General features: G+C 34.8%; 2 protein-coding genes across 9 annotated transcripts in view; one reads left to right on the forward strand and one right to left on the reverse strand.

The window, feature by feature from the left end:
- The window catches only part of DIP2 (disco-interacting protein 2), a 189,237-nt gene extending 178,428 nt beyond the window's left edge, over positions 1–10,809 (forward strand). For 7 of the 8 annotated variants that reach the window (XM_065367697.1, XM_065367698.1, XM_065367699.1 and 4 more), the window contains 15 exons: positions 336–475; positions 598–815; positions 905–1,117; positions 1,345–1,576; positions 1,687–1,817; positions 1,887–2,127; positions 2,227–2,366; positions 2,456–2,583; positions 2,692–2,856; positions 5,406–5,521; positions 5,611–5,834; positions 5,929–6,123; positions 6,229–6,484; positions 9,169–9,292; positions 9,443–10,809. In XM_065367697.1, coding sequence (XP_065223769.1) covers positions 336–475; positions 598–815; positions 905–1,117; positions 1,345–1,576; positions 1,687–1,817; positions 1,887–2,127; positions 2,227–2,366; positions 2,456–2,583; positions 2,692–2,856; positions 5,406–5,521; positions 5,611–5,834; positions 5,929–6,123; positions 6,229–6,484; positions 9,169–9,292; positions 9,443–9,695 — 2,776 coding nt within the window. In that variant the 3' untranslated portion in view covers positions 9,696–10,809. The remainder of the gene's footprint in view (positions 1–335; positions 476–597; positions 816–904; positions 1,118–1,344; positions 1,577–1,686; positions 1,818–1,886; positions 2,128–2,226; positions 2,367–2,455; positions 2,584–2,691; positions 2,857–5,405; positions 5,522–5,610; positions 5,835–5,928; positions 6,124–6,228; positions 6,485–9,168; positions 9,293–9,442) is intronic. The other variant, XM_065367693.1, reaches the window with a different exon arrangement.
- Positions 10,810–11,848: 1,039 nt separating this feature from the next.
- Positions 11,849–12,967, reverse strand: dbe (KRR1 small subunit processome component homolog dbe). Its single transcript, XM_065367703.1, has 2 exons — positions 12,283–12,967; positions 11,849–12,202 (listed from the first exon to the last, which is right to left on the reverse strand). The coding sequence occupies exons 1-2, from the start codon at positions 12,793–12,795 to the stop codon at positions 11,861–11,863; spliced, it is 855 nt and encodes a 284-aa protein (XP_065223775.1). The 5' UTR covers positions 12,796–12,967; the 3' UTR covers positions 11,849–11,860.
- Between the last annotated feature and the right edge of the window lie 5 nt (positions 12,968–12,972).

Below are 12,972 nucleotides of genomic sequence, written 5' to 3' on the forward strand. Positions count from 1 at the left end.
ATGTTTCAAAATTGTACCTGTAAAAATAACTGAAGTCATCAAACCAGTAAAAATGTTTAAAATCGTTCTAATTTACCTATAAATGGAAAAAAATTATTCAAAGATTGTACCAGAAATGTAAATATAAAATTGTCCAAAGATTAGAAAAGGTCCTAAAAATGCACTAAAAACTGGTCTCTGAATTCATTGAAATGTCCTAGGAATTGTTGAAATTATTGAAAATTTTTAATAGAATTTTGCTTAGTTTCACATGATTTAAAATTTTTTTGGCGCCATTTTCTTTTTTTCCTGTGTTATTTATCTTCTAACTGATCGATTTTTTTTTATCTTTGCAGACCTGGCAGAGCCGGAGTAAACGCTACCGGAAGAGGAATACTTTCCATGTCTGGACTGAGCTACGGTGTTGTACGAGTCGATCAGGAGAATTCATTAACTTCATTAACGTTACAAGACTGCGGTCAAGTGATGCCTGGTTGTAAGTATTTTGAATTCAGAAACATGTCAGACCATCCCTAAATCTTCTCCTCTCCGGCTCCATCCTCTCTTGATAATAAATGTGAAATTGATTTAATGTGAACTATTTTTCTGTTGGCGCAGGTGTAATGGTTGTTGTGAAACTGGAAGGACCAACGTATTTATGTAAGACAGACGAAGTGGGAGAGATTTGCATTAGTTCAGGAGGAACTGCTAGTCAATATTGGGGATTACCCGGATTTAGTAATACTACGTTTAAAGTAACGCCTTTGCTGGCCGATGGCAAACCTTTGAGCGATACAGATTTCACGAGATCCGGATTATTAGGATTTTTAGGACCGGTACGTGTGCATAAATCATTTCATTCTGCATCAGAATTCAGACATAAGATAATAATTATATTCGATCTAATGATGTTTTTTTTTACCAGGGAGGTTTGGTGTTCGTTTGCGGTTCTCGCGACGGTTTGATGACGGTGACTGGACGTAAACATAATGCCGACGACATAATCGCGACTGTATTGGCTGTGGAACCTATGAAATTCATTTATAGAGGTCGCATAGCTGTATTTAGCATTCGAGTTCTGCGCGACGAACGTATCTGCGTGATTGCCGAACAGAGACCAGAATGCAGCGAAGAAGAGGTAAGCAGAGTCATCGTTGGATATCGTGAATCGTTTTTTAGGCTGTGATCATTGATCATGATGCCCTGAAATGATTGAGTATCTCTTTGTCTCTAGCTCTGAATTTTTTCTGAAAATCAGCAACTGAGGGGTTGTGAGACATCGAGGCTGATCGTTTCGAAACACTTGCTTTTAGTTAACCGTTTGTTGTAAAAATAGAAAAACTTGACTTTATTCGTATTTTACAGAGTTTCCAATGGATGTCCAGAGTCTTACAGGCGGTTGATTCGATACATCAAGTCGGTCTATACTGTTTGGCTTTAGTACCACCGAATTACCTGCCGAAAACACCTTTGGGAGGAATCCATCTATCGGAATGCAAGCGTCGATTCATGGAAGGCAATCTGCATCCAGCCAACGTACTTCTATGTCCTCACACGTGTGTTACGAACTTACCGAAACCGCGGGAGATACATTCGGGTATGTATATTGCACGATTTACTCGTATACTATGTAAGGGCACCTGTGTATGTTTTCTAATGCTATGTGTGCGGTGTTAGCTAATCCTTTCCTGCTTAATTGTGTATTAGCCGTTAAATCTGTTCCAGATGTGGGACCTGCTTCGGTAATGGTTGGCAACATCGTGCAAGGAAATAGACTCGCGTCAGCTCAAGGCAGAGATGTCAGATTAGCCGATGACGAAGCTGATACGCCCAAGAAAGTGAGTATCCGATGGAGAATGAGGAGCTTCGATCAGTATACTGGAATCTAACGTGATGTTGTATTACAGTTTATCGCCGAGATACTCAAATGGAGAGCTCAGAGTACAGCAGATCATGTAATATTTACGTTACTGAATGCTAAAGGCGCCGCTTCTGCTACGCTTACGTGCTCGCAGCTGCATAAGAAAGCGGAGAGGATCGGATCGTTGTTGCAAGAAAGAGCCAAGGTTAATACCGGCGACCACGTCGCTTTGATATTTCCTCCCGGTATCGATCTTATATGCGCTTTTTACGGCTGTTTATATGTTGGTAAGTGTATCTGGCTGGAAAATGCCTCATCGAAGTGCTGGAGATACCATATGTTACTCGTTTCTGATGGTATATTGTTGTCTTTTTTGCCATTTTCAGGAGCTGTACCAGTAACGATTCGACCACCTCATCCGCAAAATTTACAAACTACGTTACCAACCGTTCGCATGATTGTGGACGTCAGCAAATCTGTTCTAGTCTTATCTAACCAAAATGTCATTAAATTGCTCAAATCGAAGGTAAACTGTCCACCTGAGTGGAAAATTTGACCATTTTTTTCACGCGATTGGAGCTTGTTTGATGAATATGTTTTATCTTTGATTTGCAGGAAGCCAGCGGTGTTGTAGATATTAAATCGTGGCCAATTACCCTTGATACAGACGATATGCCCAAGAAGAAACTTTCCTCTTTGTATAGAGCTCCGACAGCGGAGATGTTAGCATATCTTGATTTCAGGTGAGTTGAGTATTCATTCGTACAGCGAAGGTATACGATTCAGGAATGAAAGCATGAAAATGATCGATTCGTTTTACTAATTGATCTTTGGTGTGTTTGTTTTTGTAGTGTTTCAACGACTGGCATGTTGGCTGGTATCAAAATGTCGCATACGGCTCTAACTTCGCTCTGTAGATCGATGAAGTTGGCCTGTGAGTTGTACCCCTCACGTCATATCGCCCTCTGCCTCGATCCATATTGTGGATTAGGGTTCGCATTGTGGTGTTTAAGCAGGTGAGATTAAATTGGAAATAATTTATTGTTTTTTCTGTTGTTGTTGTTTTTTTTTTTTTGGATGAACTTGCTTTTGATTAGGGAACCTCTCGAGGTGTCAGCCTCAGATGAGAACGAGACCGTAATTTTCGGAAAGATCGTAATCTCAAATCTGAAATCTCATAATCAAGATTTCAGCAGCTCAAATTGATTTTTCAATTTTTTGGAGAATTTTTGAAAATCAAAATTGATTTTTTTCGACTCCTTATGCCTTTTTCAAAAATATTTCTTTGTAAAAATGATAAAAATTGGTCTTGAAAATAATATCAACGCCCTCAGAGCGGATTTTACTAGTTCCGGTCATTCTGGAGCCTCTAACGTGGCTTTCAATTTCTCCAGAATTTTAAAATACCCCAAAAATGCGTGGAAATTGATCTGAGCCGGTGAAAATCCATTTATGCTTCATTTTCGACCTGTTTAAAGAGTTTATTCTTATTTGAGCCGATTTCCAGGCGGATATCTCGAGAATGTTTTTTGAACATCATTCTCTAGTTATCATTGGAAATCTAGTGGTGGAAAAAATTAGGTGCCCAAAGTAATTTCCACATCTTCTGGAAAAAGTTTAAAATTCTGGAGAGTTCGAAAATCTTTCTGGAGCCTCTAAAATGGCTGAAATGGTGAAATTCGGGTTCCAAAGGTTGATTTTATACGAGATACAGTTTTCGTGCAAATTAAAAAAATTTCCCTGTGAACAGATAATGTTTGATTTCTTAAATTATTTCCTTAATGCGCTGGTTAAAAAAAAAATAATGATAAAAACCACTTGAGATGTCTACTTTTTACTTGAATAGGGGTCGAGAATGAGCATCAACCCGATTTTTATTTGGCAAAATTAATTTCAAGACCTTTCTGGAGAAATTTTAAAATTCTGGAAAATTCAAAAATTCCTCTGGAGCCTCCAAAATGGCTGAAATAATGAAATTCGGATCCTGAGAGTTGATTTTGGACAAGACACGGTCGTTCGTGCAGATTTTAAAAATTTCTCTGTGAACAGAAAATGTTTGATTTCTTGAATATTTTTCCTTAATGTGCTGGTCAAAAAAAACACTTGAGATACCCACCTGGAAATCAGGACAATTAATGGATTAACTCGTTAAATAGATCGAGAATGAGCATCAACCCGATTTTCATCTGCTGAAATTAATTTCCAGACCTTTCTACAGAAATTTTAAAATTCTGGAGAATTCGAAAATCGCTTTGGAGGCTCAAAAGTAACTCAAATTGGTGAAATTCGAATTCAGAGCGTTGATTTCAGACACAAACGGTCATTTGTATTTTCAAGATTTTTCCCGTGAACATAAAACAATTGATATTTTGTTGGGGGGGGGGGGGTCAAAAACCCGCACTCGAAGGATACCTTGAAATCGAGCCAAATATGAATTAACTCATTGAATAGGTCGAGAATAGACCTCAATTCGATTTTTAGGTACCTGAATAAATTTCCTCACCTTCTGGAGAAATTTTAAAATTGTTGAGAAATCAAAAATTGTCCCGAAGGGCACAGAATGGCTCGAAATGGTGAAGTTTGGACTCTGGGTGGGGAGAAGGGGGGCTGGTTTCAGACTTTCCAAACATTTTCCCTTAAATGAACGAATGATTGATTTATTTTTGAATTTTTTTCGGTAAAAAATCGTATTTGAAGGTTTGTCTGAAAATCGGATAAAATATGAAAAAACTCGTTAAATTAGTTGTTTACGCCTCAACTCAATTTTTAGCTGCCCAAATTGATTGTTTCACTTTCTGGAGAAATTTTGGAGTAATCGAAAAATGCGCAAGAGGCTCCACCAGAAATCAGAAGAACTCGAAATGATGAAATTCGAATACCGAGGGGTTTATTTTAGCCAAAATACTGCCATTGGTGCAAATTTCATAAATTTCCCCATGAACCTAAAATAATTTATTTTTTGAATTTCTATTTTTTTTCTGGTCAAAAAAATGCACTCGAGGTGTCTGTCTGGAAATCAGGCCAAATGTAGATTAACTCGTTAAATGGAACCACAACTCGATTTTTAACTGCCAAGATCAATTTCTGCGCCTTCTGGTAAAATTTTAACATTCTGGAGAAATGGAGAAATCAAAAATCACGCTGGAGGCTTCAAAATAACCAAAAATGATGAAATTCGGTTCGAGGGAGTTGTTATCAGTTTCAGGATTAATTTTATCATTTTTCTGAAGGAATTTAATTAAAAAAAAAAAAAAAAAACATGAATAGTCGAAAATGGTCAATTTTGAACTTTTGAAAATCCTCTAATAATCGAAAAATTTATTTAGTCGTTTGAAATTTTTGTTTGGAGGGTTTTAGCCCATACTTTTTCCAAAAATCGTGGTCTCGTTCAAATCGGAGGTGGACAGGACACCTCGAGAGGTTCCTTTGTTAACAACTCTGCGAAAATGCTTTGAATTTTATTGAAATTTAATGAACAGAATGGGCGAATTTATGGTCTTCTTATTGCTGATCTGACGTTTATCTACTTTTGACTAAAACACGATTTTCTGTGATTTATTTTCAGCGTGTATTCTGGTCATCATTCGATTCTCATTCCTCCTTCGGAAGTCGAAGTGAACCCAGCACTATGGTTATCCGCTGTCAGTCAGTATCGAGTCAGAGATACATTCTGTTCTTACGGTAAGTCTTTTTTGTCTAGTTATTAAAGAATTAATTTCATCGATAGAATATTTTGTATGTGTTTCAACTCTGATTGTAAAATATTGCAGGTGTCATGGAACTTTGCACCAAAGGTCTAGGATCATCTGTGAATCAATTGAAACAACGAGGAGTTAGTTTAAGCTGCGTTCGAACTTGCGTAGTCGTCGCCGAAGAACGACCTCGTATCACGTTAACGACCAGTTTCTCGAAATTATTCTCAGCATTGGGGCTGAGCCCTCGAGCAGTATCCACCAGTTTCGGATGCAGAGTCAATATCGCAATTTGCTTACAGGTAAATACCTACCTAATAGATAGAGAGGGAGCGAGATAGAGTACATATTGAAATGAATAGACGATTAAATTGTGTCATGATTTTTCCATTTCAGGGTGCATCAAGTCCTGAACCCTCAAGCGTTTATGTTGATCTACGTGCTTTACGAAATGACCGTGTTTCGTTAGTCGAACGTGGCAGTCCGCACTCGCTCTGCTTACTCGAATCCGGTAAACTGCTACCCGGCGTTAAAGTAATCATCGCCAATCCAGAAACCAAAGGCCAATGTGGAGATTCTCATTTAGGAGAGGTAAGCAAAACGCTCTATAAACAGTAGCGGTGGTATGTATTTTAGAAGTTTTTTCACTGTTTTTAGAACAGCTTGTTAATTCGATTTGTATTCTCAATTCCGCAGATTTGGGTCCAATCGCCTCACAGCGCTAGCGGGTATTTCAGTATTTACGGCGAAGATAGCGAATACAACGAACAATTCAGCGCACGTTTGGTTACCGGTAATACGAACGAGGTCTATGCTCGGACCGGATATCTAGGATTCCTCAGAAGAACCGAATCAATATCGTCGAACCAACCTGCTCTCATTTCGGAAGCTACTGATGTCTCTAGTATCAGCGAATTATCTATCGGATCTAATAGCTCTTTTGAATCTTCTGGTGAGTTTCAATCTCAAAGATTGAAGTGAAATTTTTAGATTTGTGTGATTGTATGAAAAATGAGTAAGGGGATCAACGTTTCTTCATTTGGAGGAGGAAATTAGAAGAAAAATCCAGGTCATTTTCAAAAAAAAAAAATGTTTTTTTTATGATACTGTTTTTGATGAAAATTTTTAGCAAAAATTAGCTAGTTCGGTTAGATTTTGAAAGTAAATTTAAAAACTGAAAAAAATTTGTAGAACGTCAAAAAACTGAAAGGTTTAACCTCCCTCCCAATTTGCTGTTTTCATGAACACATAAAATATTAAAAGGGATTCCTCAGAACTTGAGAAGTCAGATGTCAACATCCAAGTCTTATGTGAATTGAGGAACAAAAAATCAAAAATTAATTAATTTTCGATTGTGAATTTTCATTTTGTTTTCAAAGTGCAATTTTACATACTTATTATTTTGGATTTGAATTTTTTCCGATTCAATGGAAATTTTTCAACTTTTCTATAGAGAGATGGTCATTTTTTCTAGAATTTTTCATCCAGGAACCGAATATGTCGATCTGAGTATCAAATGTGCCAATGCTGAAATGGGGGAGGGGGAGAATTGATCATGATTGAAAATCGACAGATTGATCCCCAGAAATAGTTTTTTTTTGCGATTTTCGAGTCCATATTATTCGATTACGTCTGAAAATAAAAAATCAATTTTAGACTCGAAATAAATCTCCTGATCTAAAATCGATCGTTATAGAAAATAGATTTATCAAAATCCAGAAATCGAGTTTTTTTTTGCGAATTTCGATTCTTATGATTGATTACGTTTGAAATAAAAATCAATTTCAGCTCAAAAATATATTTCCTGATCAAAAATTGATCATGATTGAAAATCGATTCAAGTATCGAACCTTAGCAATCGATTTTTTGTGACTTTAGATTTCATATTATTCGATCACGTTTGAAAATAAAAAATTAATTTTAGCCTCGAAATAAATCTCCTGATCAAAAAATATTGATCATGAAAATCGATTTTTTGCGATTTTCGATTCCATATTATTCGATTACGTTCGAAATGAAAAATATCAATTTGAGCTTCAAAATAAATCTTCTCATCATAAATTTATGATCATGATTGAAAATCGATTTATATCGATTCCCAGATATCGATTTTTTTCGAATTTTGATTCCATATTATTCGATTGCGTTCAAAATTGAAAAAAAAATCAATTTTAGCCTCGAAATAAATCTGATCAAAAATTGACTCTAATCGTGATTGAAAATCGATTTATCGATTCCCAAAAGTCGATTTTTTGCGATTTTCAATCCCATATTTTTCGTTTACGTTGGAAATAAAAAATCAATTTGAGCCTCGAAATAAATCTCCTCGTCAAAAATTGATCATGATCATGATTGAAAATCGATTTATCGATTCCCAGGTATCGATTTTTTTGCTATTTTCGACTCTCTGTGATTGATCACGTTTGAAACAGGAAACAGATAATCAATTTCTGATGAAAAATATATTTCCTGATCAATAATTGATCATGAATAAAAATAGATCGATCATTATTTTTTTAACACTTTCGTTTTGTCACATCTTTTTTTTGTTCGGCAAAAATTGGCCAAAATTAGTTTTTTTTTCTCGATTTTGATAGATCTGGTTCCCAATTTAATTTACCTAGTTCTAGAAATTTGATCTTATTTCTTGAAAGTTGTTCTCAAAAAGGAGTTTTGTTGAAACTTCAGAGTCGCCCACAGCTGCATAAAAGAGTGTCCAAAAATGCATCACCAAGTCAAATTTCAAAATTGTTGATTTCTTTTTTCAATTTTTGACAAATTTTTGAAAATTCAAACTGTTTATTCAATAAAAATTATCAACATGGATTAAAAATGAAATTGAAAGGAAAACTTTGATTTGTGCCTCATTTTTGATCTCCCAAATCGATTAGTAATGGTATTAACTTTTTTTGAAGCCTGCTGATTTTTTAAATTTTCCTTTTTTGGTAAAATGGAAAATTAAATCAAAATCTTTCGGTGGCTCTGAAATTATGCAAAACCATTTCCAATTGATTCAATGATTTTTTTTTTGACATTGATTTTGGCAGATTAAAAATCCACAAGAATCTGTTAGAATGTACTTAGTAGTTTTTGAAAATGGATTGTGGATTTCACTGATTTTATGTTCGTACTGAAAGAGAGAAAAGTTTTGAAGGTTTAGCTGAAATTCAGGAAAATGTGTCGAAATCCATTTTTTTCACAATTTTATGCTCTGTTGGAATTGAATATTTTATTCTTTCTCGTTAAAATAATTATGTTTTTCTGATTTTTTTTCAAATATGATTTGATAGTTTGAAAACGTTCAAAACTGTGAAGTTTCTAAAACTAATTAATTTTCTCAAATTGCTGTATGGATGGTGAAGGGAGGGGAAGGGGAGGTGATGCTCATGAAGACCATGTTGATCTTGTGACCTCTGGAATCATCCTTGCAAGTTAATTTGTGTAAAAAGTTAAAAGCTTTTTTGGTAGAGTTTTTGAAGGAGGAGAAAGGGTGAGTTGATAACTGAAATTTTAAAATATTGTTGAGTGAGATATCGAAATCAGTGCTTTTTTTGATCTGCGTTCATTTTTTGTTGAATTTTCGATATTATTTGCTTCGTAAAACTATGAATTAACGACTCGGTTTTAATTTTACAGACTTACACGATGCAGTATTCGTAGTCGGTGCCCTAGACGAGACGATTATGCTACGTGGAATGCGATACCATCCGATCGACATCGAAAACAGCGTCATGAGATCACATAAGAAAATCGCCGAATGGTAAGCAACTTCTCAAATTATCTAAACTCACTGCTATTTCATTCACCTATCATTTTCTTTAATTACCTATTCTTCGAAGATCATTATTCTAGTATACTTAACTAGAGTCGCCTATACTAATCACCGATTGTGACATTATGTCAATTACAGCGCTGTATTCACCTGGACCAATTTACTAGTCGTGGTCGCCGAACTGGATGGCAACGAAAGCGAAGCTTTAGACTTGGTGCCATTAATTACAAACGCTGTCTTGGAAGAGCATCATCTGATCGTTGGCGTTGCTGTCATCGTCGATCCTGGAGTCGTACCTATTAACTCGAGAGGTGAAAAACAACGCATGCATTTACGCGACGGTTTCCTGGCCGATCAACTGGATCCGATTTACGTAGCTTATAACATGTAAATTACCTATTAATGAACGACGACGATTGATCTTTTCATTCGAGTATATCTTTGTCCCCTTCCCTCATTCCGTGGAAATATTTCGTGAGGCATTGCTTTTTAGCTTATACATTTTATACCGTGTTCGATATAGACGCACTGTTCTCCTTACGCTTAGCTATTTTTTTCTCTTCCTTATCCTCTTATACTATTAATTTAATAATAATGTAATTAACGTGCAATATTTTATCAAGGTTCGTTTCAGAACGTTTACCACTTCGAAAGGTATGGATTATAGTGATAGGTTGTTTTATTATGTATTTAGCCTTTAAAAAAACAAAAAAAAAATTAAAGACTCTATTATCGTTAATAGTATAACCAAGTAGTTAATTTGATATCCTGCCTGATAGTGTAATATAATAAACGAAAAAAAAAGAATTATTATACTTAACATCGACATTATTTTTAACATTTTTTGTTTTTATGTTTTTGTTTTTTTTCTCCCAATTTGTTTTTTTTTTGCTGCGTATTTTTATTATTATTTTTTTCTAAAAAAAAATATGTTTATTTGTATGTACAAAAATATTTACCTACCTATTTCTATATAGGTAAAATTTGTAAATAGGAAAAAAATTACCGCTTTATTTTTACGAGTAATTTTTTTTCGTTTTCATTTTTAGAATATTGTAATTTTTTGTATTATTTTGATTTATATGTATTTTAGTATATATATGATATAAATAGCCTCGTGTATTTAATTTACGTTTTAACTGTCTTTCCAAGTTTATAGTGGCTAGAGCGTTTATCTTTTTATTATTTTTTTTTCGTTTTTATTTCGATGTAATTTTTTTTCTTCTGATTTTTTTTACCGCTATAGAATCGATGTATTTTGTTACTGTAATAGTGCCATGTGAAGATTTTTTTTAAAAGTTTTTTTTTTATTATTATTTTGTATTATTGAGTCATACAAGACACGTTATCTCGATTCTCGAATCACGATATTTTTGTAACGTGAGTATATTGTTTACGCGTGAGAAACATGGTTCTTTTATGTTTTTGTAATTTATATCATTCTTTAGTGTAGCTTTGATCTTGATTGTGGAAATTTTGACGAATCAAATAAATTTTCAATGGTTTTTTTGTTTTATTTTTTTGTATAGGAAAAGAGGTATTGGAGGGGGAGTTCACTTATTTCTATGTGGATCCCCCTCCCCTTCAGGACCAGGTACGTATTGCTCTTCTCTTAGGTAGTTCGAGTCTTCGATAAATTGTCGTAATTTTTGTTTTGGTTTTGTTTTTATTTTTACAGAAACAAGTGAAGTAATTTGACGTCGAAAATTATTTTCAATATTTTCAGTTCCTCAAAATCAGATAAAAATTGAACTTTCAGTTGTCCAGATCGATTTTCACGTCTGGAAAAATTGCTGTTTATGGGAAAATTAAAATGTTCGTAGACTGGAAATTATGAAATTCTGGTTTGATGGCTCGATATTGGACGAGGAAATATTTCCTCATTTGTTTTTGGAGGTTGATCATATTCATTGGATCATTTAGACATCTTTGATTTTTTGGGGCTCATCAACTCGAACCAAAGATGAAGTCTGAGAACTTTTCAATCGCTGTCACAGACTTGGCTCATTTTTTCACCAAAGCATGGCGACCCAAAAATGAAAAAATTACTTCAAAAAAAATTCACTCTCCAAGTGGAAAATGGAGTGTATTGAGATTTTGAATTTTCCAAAATTGATAAAAAATTGGATAAAGCGATGAAAAAAATCGAAGATCATTGAGCTGGTTTTAGATAATTTGAAAAGAAAAAATAATGCCCTCAAAAATACCCCTTTGACTGCATTCAAACAACAAAAAATTTCCACATGAGAGATACTCCAGGTATGTTAATTAAGCCACTGCTTGGAAAATTGGCCTACAGACTACAGGGTGTCCCAGAATTATGAATTTTCTAGGGGTACTTTTGAAAAAAAAAACCAAAATCAATTTTTAACTGACAAATGGATCATAAATTAATCAAAATTAACGCACATCGAAGACGTAATGCATTGCTGAAGACATAAATTCATATACGAATGCTACGAATGATAAATACTTTGATAAAAATTCCATAAAATACATTTAAAACATCCTACGACTACAATACAAGAATAAATACACAACTCGTATATGACAAAATTATTTATTATGCTTCTTCTTTTTGACATTTTTATTTTTATCTTTACCATGTTGTTTCTCTTTCTGTTTTTGTTTCTGTAATAAATGATACTCTCCGGATTCTAACATTTTATCCATTTTACTTTCAGGTTGCGGAGGTGGGAACGGATTATACGGTTTCTTGGCTTTCTTGATTTTGGGTTTCTTTCGTGGAACATTCTTGGGTGTAAACTTGGGTAAGAATCGATCCCAGTTTTCATTCTTCAGTTTCGGATCCTTTTCTAATTCTCGTTTAATCATTAACGCTTTGATGTTGTATATAGGATGGATGTTTTTCATGGTATCTGTGACGATTCTTCGAACCTAGAGAATAGAACGTGATTCGAATTCAGTCAATGGGTCAACGATAGAGGTAAATATTACGCAGATAGAGAAGTACTCACTTGAACTAATCCTTTATGTGGTCCTAGAGCAGCTACGGTTTGTCCTTGTACTAATACGTAACAATTGGTAAGTAATTCTATGCATTTCAAAGTCGATCCGTTCGGACCGATGATACGTTGTCTTCTTTTAATGAATTTCTCTTTGTTTCTAACCAGCGTACCGATTTTAATCACGTCGGCGGAGATTTCATCTTGGAGTACTTTCTGGGCATGTTCGAAAGGTACACTTCGAGCCAACAACTGAAGCATGTCTCTAGCTTTGAGTATGATGTACGGATCCCACGTCTTTTTCGTCGTTTTCACTGACATACTACCTTGTATAAGATCGAGTTCGGCTTTGATGTGGTGTGCATCTAGGGCGTTCTGAACCAGGGGCCAGCATTCGCGTAAGTATTTTTCACGATATTTGGGAAATAGAAGCGAGAACGAGCTTTCTTCTAGTAACGAGTGTCGCATATCTTCGGCTTGAAAAGGTGGTATTTTTAGCGTCCAAGCGTCGTCGATCGGTTCCATTTTAGTGGCCGGAGATGATCGCTGAGTAGTGGTGATTGATTAATACGAGTGGATTATAACATTCGACGAGTAATTAGCGCGTTTTTGAGAATAAATTACGCGATTTTTGTTCTCGAGTTAGAAGTTTATTGCGTTTTGATAAGAAATTTCAAAATTCAAAACATTAAAAAAATTTTT

Source organism: Planococcus citri, chromosome 5 (genome assembly GCF_950023065.1).
Source record: "Planococcus citri chromosome 5, ihPlaCitr1.1, whole genome shotgun sequence".
Classification (NCBI taxonomy): domain Eukaryota; kingdom Metazoa; phylum Arthropoda; class Insecta; order Hemiptera; family Pseudococcidae; genus Planococcus; species Planococcus citri.